The sequence below is a fragment of the Bos indicus genome, chromosome 10 (genome assembly GCF_029378745.1).
Source record: "Bos indicus isolate NIAB-ARS_2022 breed Sahiwal x Tharparkar chromosome 10, NIAB-ARS_B.indTharparkar_mat_pri_1.0, whole genome shotgun sequence".
Lineage (NCBI taxonomy): Eukaryota > Metazoa > Chordata > Mammalia > Artiodactyla > Bovidae > Bos > Bos indicus.
The window spans coordinates 17,571,898-17,590,630 of record NC_091769.1 but is presented as its reverse complement, the minus strand read 5'-3'; the positions used below and the strand labels follow the sequence as shown (position 1 = coordinate 17,590,630).

Below are 18,733 nucleotides of genomic sequence, written 5' to 3'. Positions count from 1 at the left end.
CCAAAGCGTCTTGGCCAGGCTTTCTGAACTGTATTCTTTTAAAACGTACTACTTTTTTAAAAATTTGGTTTCTTTGTCTTACTCTGTTCTCTCTAGTTTATTTGATTAGCAGGCTGGGGCTAGTGATCGAAAACAAAAGTGCTTGTTTCTTTTTCTGGATTGAAAAAGCTCATAATAGAATTTTAGTAATTGAGCAGTATTTCTGTTAACTGACAGTGGACCAAAGTGCTTGGTAGAGAAGAACTGAAAATCACAGGATTAATACCAGACTTTAATCTCATTTAGTTATCTTTTAAAGAGCCTTACCTTGGGATTTTGCAATTGCTCTAGTGTTTTAGATAGCTCCTTTCTCCACCGACTAGTTTACTTGGAAATAAAATTGGGATTGTTCTAACTGCAAGGGTAAACTAATCAATTTAGAGCAAGGGTTTGTTTGCTAAACGTGACTTAATCCCTTAGGCATTTGAAAACACAAAAGCCTGCATCTACTACCACTCCCCAAATTAGAGCCAGTACACTGATCGTTTTGTTTTAAAGCTAAAGAAAGGGGAAGCTGAAAATGTTGTTTAGACTGAGGCAGTAAGTAGGGCTCCTAGGACTCATATCATAGTTGATAGTTTGAACTTTTCAAGTTAGAAGGAAGTAGTTCATCTCCAAATTTGACTGCAGACAACAATTCTGAAGTCTGTGTAGATACTTGAACCAGATTCCATTGAAATGTTACATTTCATTGGTGGGTTAAAATTTTAATATATCTGTCTTTTTTCATATTCAGTTTTTATATTTTTCACTTCAAGTATTTAATGAATACATTACTTATTTAGCTAGAAGATTGGTTACTTTTTTGTTTTGTTTTAGAGAAGAGTGGATATAAAATAATCCTGTTGATCAAACATTTGCTTTATATAAGGTGATTCATTTTTTTCCTCCAGAGATTTGTTATTGTATTTGTGGACATAGGAATTGCTTTGTAAGTTAAGTGAAAGATGTGTACATTGTTTTTTGTTCTAAAAATGATATTGAACTTAGCAAAGAAGAATTTAGCAATAAGTTTACTGTACAGAATTTTAAAAGGCTAAAACCTTACTTGTTTAAATAATGTATATTTTAGTTCTGAGTAATACATTTCTACTTACTAAGAAAAGGTTAAAGTTATTGGCTTCAGAATATCTAATATCTTGAATGTATTTTCTTCAATTAAAACTTGATAACTTTGATATAATTAAAATATATATCATTTGATATGTTTTTCTATTTTTAAAAAAATTGCCTTTAATGTTCCTTTGAAATACATATGCACTGTTTTGGTTGAAATCAAACTTTTTTTTTTTAATAAAAAGCAGTATATGTTGAATGTAAAGAAGCAAGAAAATGAAAGTCATCTCTGATCCTATAATTTTAGGGTTTTTAAGTAGTTAATATTTTTAGAGCTTTTTAAAAAATAATCTGTGTATATGTTTCTTTTTATCCTAATATATAAGCATAATGGATTGCTTTTCTAATTGCATGTATGTGTGTACAGTTTGCTTCTATAATTATATTTGCAGTAGTACCTTTTAAGCAACTGATGCTGAGGGGAGAGGGGTGAGTGTTCTTAAATGTGTACAGAATTCCACTGCCGCTAAAGGTCTTGGGCGATAGGTAACCAGGGCCAATTTCAAAAGCATGAATTACAGAGTAGGAAACAAGCGCACTGCTTTGGGAAGTCATGAGAAGTCAGAATTGGGCTTGGCCTCTTAAGTCGTTTAATATCCCTGGAGCCTTGATTTTTCTCACCTGTTAAATGGAGGTGATAAATCGAGTTGACTAGGGTTGTTCCAGTAATTTATACCTGGCACATGGTAGGTATTCAACAGTTAATTCCTTTCCTTTCTTTGCTCCGAAGGCAAAGAAAACAGGGCAGAAAACATGAGAAACCCCCTTTTTCTCAAATATATAATATATAAAATATTTCTTGTATATTGTGTGTTTTGGAAAGGCTCTTTTCATCAAGTTAGAATAGCGAGGAGAAAGGAATTTGAGACACATTTGACACCCGAATGATGCATTAGACAGCACTGTTTCCCTTCTCGTTCCCCCTTTGGAGAGCCTTTCTAATACAGTATGTAGTGTGCTATGTTTACTTTTTTTTCCTTTGTTGTAGCAAGCAGCAGATTGGAACAAATACGATGACCGATTGATGAAAGCAGCAGAAAGGGGAGATGTAGAAAAAGTGTCCTCAATCCTTGCTAAAAAGGGAGTCAATCCAGGCAAGCTAGATGTAGAAGGCAGATCTGCGTGAGTATTGCTGGTGGTAATTCTCTCCAGGGGACACCCTTGGCATACAAATGAAATTTGTGGATTACGGTTATCAACATGCAATTTAAAAAGTCTTTATCAAAACCCACACTCTAAAATCTTTCAGACATGACTTTCATCAATTTGGACTAATAATTGTCCTCAATATGAAAGATTTTCAAAGTGAGAGAGAGACTACTAGAATACTACCCAGCGGTCTAGTTGTTCGGGCCCTATGGCAAATCACAGCCTGGGTTATTTGGTGCAGTTTTGTTTATAAGCTTTTTTTTAATATTCCTTATCATGTTTGATCCTCACAGTGGTCTTCTGAAAGAAGTTTACAGAGGCTAAATAACTTGGTGTCTAGTCTCATTAAAATTCACAGCCTGGGGTATAAACCCAAGTTTTCTATTTTGGAAGAGTTCTATAAATTACTTTGCCTTTCCCCCTTAACCCCAATCCATTTTTCTATTGGGGTAATTAATTTAAATGAAGACATCTAGGACAATAGAGAGGCAGAATAACTGGTGTGACTTAGGGAGATACAGGCATTGATCCTGCCCTTTTGTGTTACTGAAGGCTGCTGGCTTGTCTATATGCTTATAAACCAGGTATCTTTTCTCCCACCGCTTCCTAGTCTTCATTATTTCCCTTGATGTTGAGGATAGGGAGCGGTTGGGTTAAAGGGTAGATCTAGATTCTGTTCCTATCCTCTATAAATACAGCAATTCAAACCTTATCTGGGAAACCTTCCAAAGTTAGAGGTGAAAAGTCTCATTTCCTTAAATTCCTCTCTGCCTTATACTTGCATGAGTTTTTTTTTTAGAGAGTTGTTTTTTTTTTTTTAGAATTCTAGAAACCAGATACTAAATATAGAAATGAATATTAGGAAGTGAATAGTTAATGTTTGATGTAGAATGCTTAGATACATAAATATAATAAAAATAGCAGAGCATGACTTTAAGTTACTTATAAGAGCATTGAAGTTTGAGAAGTCCCAATTTTTTGTACTGTTTCAGTTTTGTAAAGTAGGCAATTTGATGGCTGCAGAAACTGGTTATTTTGAGTCCTGCTTCTATTTTTGCTAAATTTTAAGCCATTTATAGGGCTCACAGTATAAATAGTAAAAATTTAATATCAAAACTGTTTTTTGTATTTTTTCCCCCAAGTGCCATGATGTTAAGAGTTCAAAGGATCTTCTTTGTGATGAAAATCTTCAGTGAAACCTTATTTCAGTTTTGTCTGCCCATGCTTTGCATGTTTTGAATGAATGGTTACTTGAGATTTTGTTCAGACTTTTTTGATCGAAGGTTCAGTTTTGAGGGAAATTACTTATATTAATCAGATCAGATCAGATCAGATCAGTCGCTCAGTCGTGTCCGACTCTTTGCGAGCCCATGAATCGCAGCACACCAGGCCTCCCTGTCCATCACCAACTCCCGGAGTTCACTCAGACTCACGTCCATCGAGTCAGTGATGCCATCCAGCCATCTCATCCTCTGTCGTCCCCTTCTCCTCTTGCCCCCAATCCCTCCCAGCATCAGAGTCTTTTCCAATAAGTCAACTCTTCGCATGAGGTGGCCAAAGTACTGGAGTTTCAGCTTTAGCATCATTCCTTCCAAAGAAATCCCAGGGCTGATCTCCTTCAGAATGGACTGGTTGGATCTCCTTGCAGTCCAAGGGACTCTCAAGAGTCTTCTCCAACACCACAGTTCAAAAGCATCAATTCTTCGGCGCTCAGCCTTCTTCACAGTCCAACTCTCACATCCATAAATGACCACAGGAAAAACCATAGCCTTGACTAGATGAACCTTTGTTGGCAAAGTAATGTCTCTGCTTTTGAATATGCTATCTAGGTTGGTCATAACTTTCCTTCCAAGGAGTAAGTGTCTTTTAATTTTATGGCTGCAGTCACCATCTGCAGTGATATTGGAGCCCAAAAAAGTAAAGTCTGACACTTTTTCCACTGTTTCCCCATCTATTTCCCATGAAGTGATGGGACCGGATGCCATGATCTTAGTTTTCTGAATGTTGAGCCTTAAGCCAACTTTTTCTCTCTACACTTTCACTTTCATCAAGAGGCTTTTGAGTTCCTCTTCACTTTCTGGCATAAGGGTGGTATCATCTGCATATCTGAGGTTATTGATATTTCTCCCGGCAATCTTGATTCCAGCTTGTGTTTCTTCCAGTCCAGCGTTTCTCATGATGTACTCTGCATATAGGTTAAATAAGCAGGGTGACAATATACAGCCTTGACGAACTCCTTTTCCTATTTGGAACCAGTGTGTTGTTCCATGTCCAGTTCTAACTGTTGCTTCCTGACCTGCATAGTTGTGCAAATCTGGTGTAATATGATGAACTGTGAACTTTAGTTTATGATGAACTGTGAGCTTTAGTTTATGACATACTTGAGTAGTGTAAATTTTTGAGGTATTCTCTATAGAATTAGAAGTCTTTCTAGGATTCACAGGATAAAATATTTTCCTTTTGTTATTCATACACAAAGGGTTTCTTAATTAAAGCATTTCATATTTAGTTAAGTACAGGACATACTACAAATATATTTTCTATAGTAAAAATAGTTTAATTTTGAATTTTTTTTTTTTTTTTTTTTTGGTTTTTAATTTTTGAAAGGTAAGGCAAAATTAACAAGTCCTTCTTGATCTCTGAAGTGAAAGTGTAAGTCACTCCATCATGTCTGACTCTTTGCAACCCCATGGACTGCAGCCCTCGAGGCTCATCTGTGTGTGGGATTCTCCAGGCAAGAACATGGGAGTGAGTAGCCAATCTCTTCTCTAGGGGATCTTTCCGACTCAGGGATAAAACCCAGTCCTGCATTGCAGACAGATTCTTTACCGTCTGAGCCATCAGCAAAGCCGCTCTTGATCTCTATACAGTTTCAAAAATGAAATATTTGAGGCTTTGCGATAGTCATTACAAGAATCTATTTTATTCCTGGTCACCTCTTTCCCAGGGATGTAGCCCTTTGCCAATACAAAATGGGGCAAGTTCACCTAGAATCCCTATTGGCTCTTGGAGAGCTGTGGGTTCCAGTTCCTGACTCGCCTTCCCCTCAGGCTGTCAAAGGACTGTTCAACCTCTTAGTTCTTTTCTCTCTAACCAGCAAATGCTCCTAGAGAAAAAGTAGCCCCGTATTCCAGGTTCAGCTCTCTGGGCCTCTGTGCTTCCCTGCATACTGTCTTAGTAATTTTTCACTATCATGTTAGCTCACTGATACCTTCAGGCAGATTTCTTATTTTGTATGCTTTTCTGGTTGTCTTCAGATTTGGGGACTGTCCAAATTACGGGGCTCTCCTATTATAGTAGTAATACTTGTCTTGTTTTTAAAAAGAGAAAGTTGATTTTTTTATTGAAAAAGCATATTTCTATAAAGCAGTTTTCCAGATCTCCTTTGCAACTCTGCATACAGTGTAATGGTTGATGTATCTTCTTTCTGAAGCACATCTACTATTCATAGCACACCCATATTAATAATGCATTGTAGATTTGCTGATTTCTGCCCTCGTAGTGCATCATTGGTATAATGCGAAGTTATTTTGGCGAAAAGAAGTCTTTCCAATTTTGTGAGCTAAGAAGTGAAAACAGGTAGACAAAGAAGGAGATCTCCAAAGTTGTTTGAAGATGAAAAACCTTTGCTTGAAGGAGATTACCATTCCTCAAAAAGTTCTCTCAGTGCATTGCATAATATAATTCCCCACTTCAGTGCTGCAGAAAGAATTGATACCCTCAGCCTTATTGCAGTTTAATTCTACTATAAGGAGAACTTATCTGACTTTTAAGAACAGTATATTCTTTTTATCAGAAGTATCTCTCTCTCATTCAAACTGTACACAAACCTGGTTTACTTTACTTAGTGCTTGGTCTCTAGTTTGCATTTATATTCATCATAATGCTAATGGAGGCATAATTGAATATCTGAAAATGAATTTGCAAGGTATCTCTACATTTTGTCTCTAAGCATTCAGTTATTCAAATATTTGAGGGTCTATCATCTGTCTGGTGGGCTTCCCAAGTGGCTCAGTGGTAAAGAACCCACCTGCCAATGCAGAAGACACGGGTTTGATCCCTTGGTTGGAAAGATCCCCTAGAGAAGAAATTGACAACCTACTCCAGTATTCTTGCCTGGTAAATCCCATGGACAGAGGAGCCTGGTGGGCTACGTGGTCCATGGGGATTCAAAAGAGTCGGACACGACTTAGTGAATAAAAAACAATACATCTGTTTGGTACTTTAATTGGTTCTGGGAATATAATAGGAAGCAGAACAGCCAAGAATCCCTGCTTTCTTAGAGGAGATTAATAGACCATAAAGAAAATAAAATTTGAATTTATATATATTAGGAAATGCATAGTTACATTTAAAATAATGAAAGCAGGGATGAGGGAGCTAGGAGTACTAAGGTTTTAGGGAGTGGGAAAGTATAAAATTTTTAAGTGGTATGGTGAGGGAAGACCCCTACTGCAGGGTATGCTGCCGAGTGTGTCTGTATCCAGGCACCTTGCTGAGCCTTTACCTCCTGGCATCTTCACAGTGGTTACTGTACTTGTTTATGGCCTGAGTTCAACGTCCTTTGCCAATAAGTCTTATTGTATTTACATACAGTATCAGTTCTTAATGCACACAAAGTATTTCTGTGTTTGTTCATTAAGAAAAAGTATTAGATGATCAAAGAAACACTGGGATATTTTATCCTGTATCTTGAATACTTGATGACTTAAAGTTATGTTTTTAAGTAGGCTTTCCTTGCCTTATTAGAAAAAGTGTTCAATTCTGCCTGTTTGTGTGAAATTTCAACCAGTCACACAGATCTCTTGAGTGAAAGGAGGAATTATGTGGTAGTACTTTGGGGGAAGAAGATGATGCCAGATCTTTTGTGGCTTTCAAGTATAGCTTAGCTTGTTTTGAAAACTTTTCTATGCCAGCTTTAATATAATAATTCTAAAGAGATGGATAAGTGTTTTGATCTCTCTTTGGCCTTAGCATTCTGTGGTATCTTCATTTGTTTTGGCAGTTTCCGTATATTTGAAATTAAGTAAAATAATCTGATAGAAAATTTTCAGTGCATTTAAGGTTTAAATACCAGTGCCTCTGCTATTGAAATGATAAACTATAGGGGTAGTGATATAAATATGGATTAAAATGAGTTTTTCAGTAATGTGAAATAAGTTTCTTTTTTTCTTGTATTAAATATGTAGGTGTTTAGTGTAGCCTTTAAAATGCATGTGTGTACGTGTGTGTATGTAGGAGCATTGAATATAAGATGGCATGAATGTAACATTAAAGTTGACCTTGGGTAGTTTCCATGGCGTAACAAAATTTTCTTTTTGTTTAGCTTTCATGTTGTGGCCTCAAAGGGAAATCTTGAGTGTTTGAATGCCATCCTCATACATGGAGTTGATATTACAACCAGTGACACCGCAGGTATGTTTGCCTCCATAGTACAGAGAAGACAAGCGCTGTCCACTGATAACGCTCTCAGTCAGACTTAAATGTGATTTACCGAGTGAAGGCCGTAACTTTGTTTCTAATTAGTTTAGGTATTGTGGGGGAGAGGGCAGTGTAGCAGAAAGCATGACTGAACAGATTAGCAGATGGAGACCTGAAGTCTAGGGTTTGTCTTGGTAGTGTTACAGGATTCTAAAAGAATCTATAGGGGCCATTTAATTTATACTTATGTACTATTCATGGCTCAGTGGTAAAGAATCTACCTGCAATCCCAGGAGCCGTAGGAGATGTGGGTTCGATCCCTGGGTCAGGAAGATCCCCTGGAGGAGGGCATGGTGACTCACTCCAGTTTTCTTGCCTGGAGGATTCTATGGACAGAGGAGCCTGTCGGGCTACAGTCCATGGGGTCACAAAGAGTCATGCATGACTGAAGCAACTCACCACACATGCATGTACTATTCAGTATATAAATTCTTGCTGTCCTAAGGCCTTTGGTTAGACTTGTTGGGGAACTAATTGCCTCATAACAGCATCACCAATAGTGATCATAACAAGAATAGATGATGCTTTTTTAACATGATAATAGATGATGCTATTCTGCTAAGCACTTTACATGTACTAATTCATTTTATCCTCACATCAAGCCAATGAGTCTGCAAGGCACTGAGTTGTTAAGTCACATGCCAGGGTCCTTCTGTGTATGAGTCACAGTCAGAGTCGGTGTTCTTAACCATCAGGTCTCATGAGGAGACCTGGTCTGTTTAGCTAGCTATGTTTATAAAAAATTATTTCTTTTAGACAGGCCGCTTGCTTAAACTTAGTCATACCTATGTCTGTCTTTTAAAATACTATAGCATAAGTTTGTTTGCATATCACAGGAAGACTTTAAGTGTTTGAATATAGCTATCACTTTTCTTTAGTGAATGTTTTAATTTTCCATTCACATAGACAATCACTAGAACTTATACTTTGTTACTCAGTGAAATATGGGAGTTGACCTAGAGCAGAGAGTTTCCTTAACAACTTTAATGTTTTATCCTGTGACTTCATATGTGGACAATAAAGCTCTGTTTGGAAATGGAATGCAGGGAGGGAGAGAAAGAGAGACATCACAGATGAGTTAGTGAGGTAAATCTTTACCTAAAGGTACATCAAACTCTTAATTGAAGACCAAACTTTATTTACTTGCCACCTTTGAATGAAGAAAAAACTGTTTATTACACACAGACGCACACACACACACACACGCACACACACACACACACACACACGTGTGTGTTTTCCATTGATGCAGAATATTCATTTTTAGAAATTTTGGACTAACCATACCTTTTCAGAACTCATAAAACTTTATATGTGTATTGTGCTGATTCCAACTCCGACATATGTCTTTCTTGTTTTTGTCTGTGTTCTTTCTGCTTTGGATGTTTTGCCTAGTGAACAGTCTGAGTGATTTTTGCCGTCCTTCCTTCAGTGCAAATAAAGCACAAACCCAAAGCATGCCTATAAATGAAGTCATCTGTCAACTGATTTTGGAAAAATCAATCACATTTTTAAGGGGAATTCACATGTGAAGAAAATAACCCTTATCGTATATTTAAAATGATCTCTTTTCTAGGAAGGAATGCTCTTCACCTGGCTGCAAAGTATGGGCATGCACTGTGTCTACAAAAACTTCTACAGGTAGTAAAAGTGGTTAATACTTTGACTTTATTACTTGGACTGCAAATAGTAGATGTGTTTTCAATGCATTTTTGGGACTTGAGATCAAAGAAAATAGTAGGCTAGCTTTGACTGTTAGCTTACATAATATTTTTTCCATCGTTTGTGAAAGAATGTGAACAATAAAGAGCAAAAACTCTGAGGGAAGTGAATTGCATAACTCAGTGTATTAAAAATAAACAACAAAGACTTGACCTTCCTGTTGACATTAGCTAGAGATTGGAATTTTCTGTGGTCTGGTATATGACTTGAGATGAAGTGGCACAGCGTAGGATCTATATGTTTCTGTATAAACACCAGTAAGTCAGACTGTATAATAGCATCATTAGCTAAGCTTGTAATTGGGCAACCACAAAGTTCTATGAACTAGTGGGCTAGATTAAGTTTTTAGTTGAAGAGTCTAGTCACACGTTTCCTTTAACATGTTTGCTATTGAGTTTCACAGCAGAGCTCATTTGTTTTTTTCTGATTCAATTGTTCAAGTTTTAACCGTTACAGGAAAAAAAAGCAAAACCCAAACAATAGCCGTTTCTATATTCCATGCTATTGTAATGTACCATATGTTTTCCTGTTTGCTGGAATACTGTTAAATTTATAGTATAATGTTATTGTATTTGTCACATGTCAAATTATTTATGACTTGTCTAGTACTCTTTAGAGTTTTTGATAAATGCAGTATTTTTGAGATGCAATAACAGCTGTTCATTTGAATCACGATATTTAATTTGAAAATAAAACTTCTTACATGACTAAATTTCTGTGTTTTAACAGTACAATTGTCCCACTGAACATGTAGACCTGCAGGGAAGAACTGCACTTCATGATGCAGGTAAGCAAAGGTTTCGGTTGGACATAAATCTTTGTTAAAATGGCTGGGCATTTAAACTGACTTCAGAGTTTAACATACATATGTTTTTGTAATCCATGGAGAAACAGAATGTTATGAATTTTTTATTTACTCAAGTTTGAAATTGGGTAGATTGTACAGCTTAAAAAGATGCATTCAGACAGTATTTACGGGCCAAGATGCTAGATACTGAGAGTCCAAAGATGAACAAACCATAACCTTGTTCTCAAGGAGCTGTAAATACCATGTGTGTGCTTGGGGACTGGTAGGAGAAATGGAAGAAGGAAGACTTTTCTCTTTCTTAAAAACTGTGTTCACCTCATGAACATGTCTGTGCCTCATTTTCCTCATCTACTGAATGAAGTTAATAATGCTACTGCCTTGTGTGTTTAGTCGCTCAGTCGTGTCTGACCCTTTGTGACCCCATGGACTAGCCCACCAGGCTCCTCTGTCCATGGGGATTCTCCAGGCAAGAATACCGGAGTGGGTTGCCAAGCCCTCCTCCAGGCGATCTTCCCAACCCAGGGGTCGAACCCAGGTCTCCCGCATTGCAGGCGGATTCTTTACTGTCTGAGCCACTAGGGAAGCCCAGTAGTGGTTATAACTGAATCATGAATAGTGCCTGGCGTGTAGTAACTTCTCAATTAATGGTGGTGGTGCTTGTTTTGGTTTAGAGGTATCAGTGCTGAATCTGATATCATTGCAGTGTACTCTATTTTAAAAGAGATTTATATTAGTAATTTCAAGGATTTTATTAATATCAAAGTTTATCTGCATTATTCTTTAGGTGTCTTAAAGAAAATGAATAGAAAAAGTTAAATATTTAAGGAGTTTTGGAATGTAAGATAGTCTGACCCCTGGCTGGACTCTTCTAAGACTGAAATTCCTAGTTAAATAGAAGTTCAAAGAAAAGGAGGAAAAAAAAAAACCACACTGTTTCCTTTCATGTATATGGAATAATGTGGTAGGTAGAGTGGTCCCTTGAAAAATGTATTATACTTCAAATTTCCTTCAAACTTTCATAACTTGATTTTCTTCCTTTAAAAAAATATGTATTTTTATGATAGTTTAATCTCTTACACAGTGCATTTTTAAAAATTTTGGAACAGAGTACTATTATTTGCAAAGAATTTTTACATACATTATCATTTGAGCCTCACAATGACCCTTGTGAGTTTCTGTAGTTTTTTATTTTTATGATAATTTTGTATTGCTACTTGTATAAAAATAATTAAGTAATTAAAAAAAATAAGCCTAGATTCGTATGTAATATACTTATCAGCTTGTGTAGTAATGGAGTCACCAGATTTGTTTAAATTTGACACCATAAAATAAATACACTTCATTTCTGTAGCACTAATTTATTGTGCTTGATAGAAATATTAAAATGATTTTGCTGCTTAATGAAGTATGAATTTGTGTCATGTGATATTTGTCTTCTCCTACCACCTTTTCATAGTTATTTTTTAATCCATCCAACCTTATTAATAATCATGTTTTTTAAATTATTAAAAAATTTTTATTATGGAAAATTTCAAACATAATGTTTAACTATCATATTAAAATACCTTATACTGTTCATCCACTTTAGACAGTTGTGATCATGTGGCCAATCTTGATTTATTTATACCACCACCCATTATTCTACTGTCCTGACATATTTTAAATCAAATCCAAAACATAAACAATTCAGTTTTTATCTTTGAAAGATAATGATTCTATTTTGTAACCTAAATATAATATCATTATCACACTTGGTGTGTTTGAAAATAGTTTCAATATCATCTCAATGTTCAGCTTTCCCCAGTTATTTTTACTTTTTTAAATACCTGAGGTATAATTATTATACAAGAATTTAGATAATTATATACTATAATAATGTATTGCATATTATTAATGACATAATATTGTATAATTTAAAATATATTAAGAGGGCAGAATATTTTGATAAATATTCTCACCAAAAAAAAGCCCCTCAAGCCCCAAAAACACATACACACAAAACGACACAAGGAAACTTGTGGAAGTGATCCATATGTTTAGTATCTTGATTGTGGTGATGGTATTACAATGTATGCTTTAGTCCCAACTCATCAAAATGTATACATTAAGTGTGTATAATTTTTTGTATATTATAGATTTTATTATCCTGTTTTTAAAACTGGTACAAATGTATTCTTTTTAATGGCTGAGTAATACTCCATTGTGTATATGTACCATAGTTTTCTTATCCATTCATTTGCTGATGGACATCTAGGTTGCTTCCATGTCCTGGCTATTATAAACCGTGCTGTGATGAACATTGGGGTACACGTGTCTCTTTCCCTTCTGGTTTCCTCAGTGTGTATGCCTAGCAGTGGGATTGCTGGATCATAAGGCAGTTCTGTTTCCAGTTTTTTAAGGAATCTCCACACTGTTCTCCATAGTGGCTGTACTAGTTTGCATTCCCACCAACAGTGTAAGAGGGTTCCCTTTTCTCCACACCCTCTCCAGCATTTATTACTTGTAGACTTTTGGATTGCAGCCATTCTGACTGGTGTGAAATGGTACCTCATAGTGGTTTTGATTTGCATTTCTCTGATAATGAGTGATGTTGAGCATCTTTTCATGTGTTTGTTAGCCATCTGTATGTCTTCTTTGGAGAAATGTCTATTTAGTTCTTTGGCCCATTTTTTGATTAGGTCATTTATTTTTCTGGAGTTGAGCTGTAGGAGTTGCTTGTATATTTTTGAGATTAGTTGTTTGTCAGTTGCTTCATTTGCTATTATTTTCTCCCATTCTGAAGGCTGTCTTTTCACCTTGCTAATAGTTTCCTTTGATGTGCAGAAGCTTTTAAGGTTAATTAGGTCCCATTTGTTTATTTTTGCTTTTATTTCCAATATTCTGGGAGGTGGGTCATAGAGGATCCTGCTGTGATGTATGTCAGAGAGTGTTTTGCCTATGTTCTCCTCTAGGAGTTTTATAGTTTCTGGTCTTACGTTTAGATCTTTAATCCATTTTGAGTTTATTTTTGTGCCAATACAGTATACTAACGCATATATATGGAATTTAGAAAGATGGTAACAATAACCCTGTGTATGAGACAGCAAAAGAGACACTGATGTATAGAACAGTCTTGTGGACTCTGTGGGAGAGGGAGAGGGTGGGAAGATTTGGGAGAATGGCATTGAAACATGTAAAATATCATGTATGAAACGAGATGCCAGTCCAGGTTCGATGCACGATACTGGATGCTTGGGGCTAGTGCACTGGGACCACCCAGAGGGATGGTCTGGGAAGGGAGGAGGGAGGAGGGTTCAGGGTGGGGAGCACGTGTATACCTGTGGCGGATTCATTTTGATATTTGGCAAAACTTATACAATTATGTAAAGTATAAAAATAAAATAAAATTAAAAAAAAAACTGGTACAACTTAACCAATTGAAATCTAAATATTTATTCATTAGGTATATTGATGAAGTTAGAATGAAGACTGAGTTGATGTAATAAAAGAACTTCAGTACCAGCTGCTTATTAAAAAAATGTTGACTGGTATATAGGTTAGCACGTGGTTTGAGGTCTTTCATGCACTGAATTCTTTCCATCTTGTTGCTGCACTTTCCTCTGGTATCTTTCTCAGCTACGTCATTGCAGCTGGATTGTAGTCATACCCATGTTCCAGCTAGCAGCAAAGGGAAGGAGAACTGGGGGAGCAAATGCCCGTGATCTAAGGCCCAGATTTGGAAGTGGTAAATAGCCCTTTATTCATAATCCATCAACAAGAGAAAAGTCAGTTGGTGGCCTGCAAAGGAGGCCCGGAAATGTAATCTCTAGATAACTAGTCACGGCCCAGCTGCTCCACTGTAGAAGAAGGGGAGAACAGATTGGTAACAGTCGCCACAGTCCAGCCTTCTGGCCTTCCAAATATTCCCTCAGCCCTACTTCCCACATATAGAACCTTTGCCCCCTCCCCAAGGAGAGGATACATAACCAATCCAGTTACTGAGGCCACCTCAACGTCGGGCTTCTGGGTGCTGTGCTCTTGTTGGCTCTGAAATGGCTCTTCCTGGTCCAACAATTTGTAAACTCAAAGAAAAGAAATCTACTCTTCATAATATATAGTGATGAAACAAGAACAGGATAAATAAACTAAAGTGTCTTTCAGAAAAGGGAGAACTGGGAAATACACAGCAATCACTAATCAATAGCAGGTATCAAATGCTGCTGAGCAAAACTTGCAAAGGCTTTCAGCTGAGGTCTGGGAGTAAATTTCTTGGTTAACTGCTCCATGTGCCCCCCTGGTTCTGTTTCCTGTGAGAAATCCCTTGTCATTGTCATCTGTGGGCCCTAGGGCTGCCATCTCGGAGGTTCTTACTTGTCTATTGTCCTCTAAGACACAGATAAATAAATGCTGGAAGGTATGCCTTCTATAAAGGTAGCTTAAGTGCAGGAAGAGTTATTGGTTTAGCTGCCTGGGCTTTTGGATTTGGGGATAGTATATTCATTCCCTCAAAACCTTGGTAAGTTTCTCGCCTGTTTGTTGCCAGCCACTTTCATATACCAGAAACCATTTATTTTCTAGACATAAAAATTTTAACCCTCCTTTATTTCTTGTCTTTATTTCTAGAGTCATGATTCTCTACCTCATTTTATTTTTTTGGCCAAAATTTAGAACATTTATTTATTTATCAAATGTTCCATATAGTGTAGAACATTAGATTAATTCACAAGGTTTTAAAAAATTGTTATTGGAGTATAGTTGATTTATAGTGTACAAGTGTACAGCAGAGTGAATCAGTTATGTATATTGCCACTCTTTTTTTTTTTTTCAGACTTTTTCCCATATAGTCCACTGTGGAGTATTAAGTAGAGTTCCCTGTGCTATAGAGTAGGTTCTTATTAGTTATCTATTTTGTGTAGAGCGGTGTGTATATGTTGATTCCAACCTCAGTTTATCCCTCTCCTCCGTCCCCTGGTAACGGTCAGTTTGTCCTCTATGTCTGTGTCTCTGCTTCTGTTTTGAAAATAAGTTCATTTGTTCTCTACTTCATTTTAATACTGCTGTCTCAAAGTCATCTGAAATAACAGTCTTGTATAGGAATATAGTATCCTCAATTTGATCTTTATTCCAGGACTGGACCTTTTTTTTCCCCCCCTTTCTTTATTTTCCTTATTGTGCAGTCTTTGAGAAAAGTTGTGCCCAGCAATAATTTTAGATCTTGCTGTTTGGTATAGAGAAATAATTGGCTTCCTATACCTGTGAGGTCCCAAATATCTAGGCACTCTGTTTGCTTCCAACAGTGTGCATAACTAATTCTTGCTTAACCTCATCACTTTCTTAAAATCCCTTACTAAAAGCAGTAAGCAGCTGTCAAGATGTACTAAAATTTTGGCTCTTTTCTTTTGCTTCACCTAGAAAGGTTCCATAGTCGCATGGTGTACCTTTTAAATTGGAACACAAGATAAATCTAGCAAATGTTTTGCTACAGCATGAGAAAAATCACAAGGTTCCTAGCCTGAAATACATTTTACTGACTACCTAGTATCCATCCAGTAAACCGGTGACATATAATTTAGTTATTTGTTTAGTTATTAGCAGCACCTGACTCCCAGTAGCAATTTTTGTCTTTATTAGGGACAAGATTCTACCACTGTGACAAAATAACATTGGCTTTAAAAAAAACACAGTTTCTTTCATGTCCCAGCCCTGATGATCAGATTGGCTTGTTCCTCTGCTCCTTATGGTCCTGCAGGGACCCAGATTTCTTCCATTTTGCAGTTCTGCCATTGCCTGGGGTGTTGTCCTCTTTTAAGGCTGAAGCTGACTGCAGGTATCTGTTTTCCTGCTAACAGGAAAGAGAAAGATTATGGAGGAATGTATAACCACATTTTGCAGCCCTAGCCTCAGAAGGTAGCACACATCCCTCCAGTCAGACTCAACTGGCACTACCTAACTCATGTAGTCTTGCCTGCATGCAGAGGAGACTGGGACCTATGGTCTAGGTGAACCACGCTGTGACCGGCACAGTTATTACCACGGAAGAAGGGAGAACAGCTAACATTCTCCATCATAGCACCTCTAATACTGACTTGACTTATGCAGTATGGTATAACTCTCAAATTTTTTATCTATTACATTTGTTCATTTTTATTTGAACCTGAATGGTTGTTCATTTCATAATTCTGGAATTAATGTATTTGATTTCAGTTTTATCTTTTTTAAAAGGTTGATGGTATATTTTATATAAAAGATTGCTGGATTAAAGACATCAGACATGAAAAATTTACTTGATCTTTTTAATGTATGTTTGGTTTTACTTTATTGAATTTTACCAAAAAAAAAAAGAAAATTAACTTAGTTGTTTTGTACAGATAACCTAATATCAACTCATAGAAATTTGTAAAAACTCATGGGAAGTATAAACACATTTTATGAATTTGACCATTTTTTCCTGATACAAAAATGAACTCCAGTGTCAATCAGAGAAGCATGATGTGACTTTGTAATATAATTTTTAGCAAAATGACCCTGCTTTTTGCATAATTAAGGTCAGACATTGCAGTTTCTGCTTTGAAAAGGGCATGTGAACTGTATGAGTCATACTCTATTAACTGTAGCTCTTCTATTTAAAAAAAAAAAAAGAAAGGATATGATTCTTTAAAAAAAAAAAAGAAACCTCAGCTAATACTTCAAGGGTCCAGTCAGTCATAGCCATATTTTAAAATATACTCTAAATAGAAAATTTAAGTTAGATTTTCATTGTCAGTGTTTACCCTTAGAACAGCAGTATATTCTTATCTTCTATAAGAATGACAGTATTCCTTGGTTCTAATAAATTATACAAAACTTACAAAATGATCTTGTCTAATCCATTTTCAGATAGAAAAATTGATGCTTATAGTGCTAAACTGAGAGTGGAGGATGTAAAGCTTGGTATTCTAGGGATTGAAGAATTTAGGCCTTATATTATAGGGTCTTGCAAAACACCACGTGTTAGCAGCAGATGTTCACCATTTATCATCTTCCTTTGTCCCTCAAAGCTATGGCAGACTGTCCTTCTAGCATACAGCTGCTCTGCGACCATGGGGCCTCGGTGAATGCCAAAGATGTAGTAAGTCACTTTATGTTTATTGTCATTTCAACTCATGGGCTCTAACTTTCACATTTTGGGAGATCTGTTGTCTTAATGCTGTCTTATTTTTTTGTTGCTTAGGATGGGCGGACACCACTTGTTCTGGCTACCCAGATGTGTAGGCCAACAATATGTCAACTGCTGATAGATAGAGGGGCGGATATTAATTCCAGAGACAAACAAAACAGGTAATTGTTTTATCAAGGTTCCCTAGACACGAGCTGGATGCCCAGTGATCCTGTGACCTGGCCTTTCCACTCCCTGTGGTTCTCCCCTCCTTGGAATTAGCATTCACTACTTATTTTTCTTCAGAATTGGCTGAAGAAGAGGGGAGAGGGAAATAGGGGATGATGAGAGGATGAACTCGAAATATATGCAGTGACTATGGCCTGTGTTTGAGTCAAAGAACTGAAGAAAGAGGAATTATATCCTAGTTATTTTTAACTTTTAAAATAACCTTTAGTGAAATGGGCTCAAATAAGGAAGAAGAATAAAAAGCTACATCTACAATCTACTTCTTCATTAGTGAATCTTTTGAGAGTAAAGGAGTTCTCGGCTGTCCTGGAGATGGACATGTTTCAGTGTAGATTTTCTCAAGCTGTTTTCTCTCCTTTCTACCTGGGCACCATGCCACCTCCATCTCTGAAACTGAGTTCATTTCTGTACCCCAGTACAGATTCCATTCATTTACTTCTGCATCTGTATTTGATGTTATTTTAATTGATGTACACGAACAATTTCTGTCTGTATTTCTCCCTGTCTTCTTTTCTGGGCTTAGTGTATCATGCTACTTGCTATATTGTAATTCTGATGTTTACAGTCACAGAGTTTCTGACAACAAAGTATCTAAAATATGCCCATTTCACCAGGTGAAGCATTATAATAATTTATGACAAGTTTCTGAGACTTTTATAGATGATTACTAGTAAAATTATTGGTTTCTTTTCAGTTAATTTTATTCTTTTAAACATGTATTCTATTGTTTGCAGTTCCCTGGAAGTAGATAAGTATAATAGTCTTTGGATGTCAGATTTTATAGCTCTGATCGTTTTTACTGTTCAGGCATCCCAAAGGAGGAAATTCTTAAGCAGTTAAATCATTAGTGTGATTTTTAAGAAAGTGACTTTATTTGTATTACTTTGTTTTTGTGATACTATAATCTGGCTCCAAGCATGATTAATAAAATTTGATATAAAAATAAACTTTAGATCAGAGAGGTGTGATCTGGCTGATCGATGTATATAATGTCTTATTTAATAGATCTGATGTTTTTCCAAGTATGTTTGTCTCTTTTTCATTGCTGTGTTGTG

General features: G+C 36.4%; 1 protein-coding gene across 4 annotated transcripts in view; it reads left to right on the top strand.

The window, feature by feature from the left end:
- Window positions 1–18,733, top strand: part of UACA (uveal autoantigen with coiled-coil domains and ankyrin repeats) — an 85,627-nt gene that overhangs the window by 43,553 nt on the left and 23,341 nt on the right. For 3 of the 4 annotated variants that reach the window (XM_070797005.1, XM_070797007.1, XM_019968198.2), the window contains exons 2-7: window positions 2,144–2,277; window positions 7,631–7,719; window positions 9,362–9,426; window positions 10,237–10,294; window positions 17,332–17,402; window positions 17,505–17,611. In XM_070797005.1, the coding sequence (XP_070653106.1) occupies window positions 2,144–2,277; window positions 7,631–7,719; window positions 9,362–9,426; window positions 10,237–10,294; window positions 17,332–17,402; window positions 17,505–17,611 (524 nt within the window). Of the gene's footprint in view, window positions 1–11; window positions 734–2,143; window positions 2,278–7,630; window positions 7,720–9,361; window positions 9,427–10,236; window positions 10,295–17,331; window positions 17,403–17,504; window positions 17,612–18,733 lie in introns of those variants that run through there. The other variant, XM_070797006.1, reaches the window with a different exon arrangement.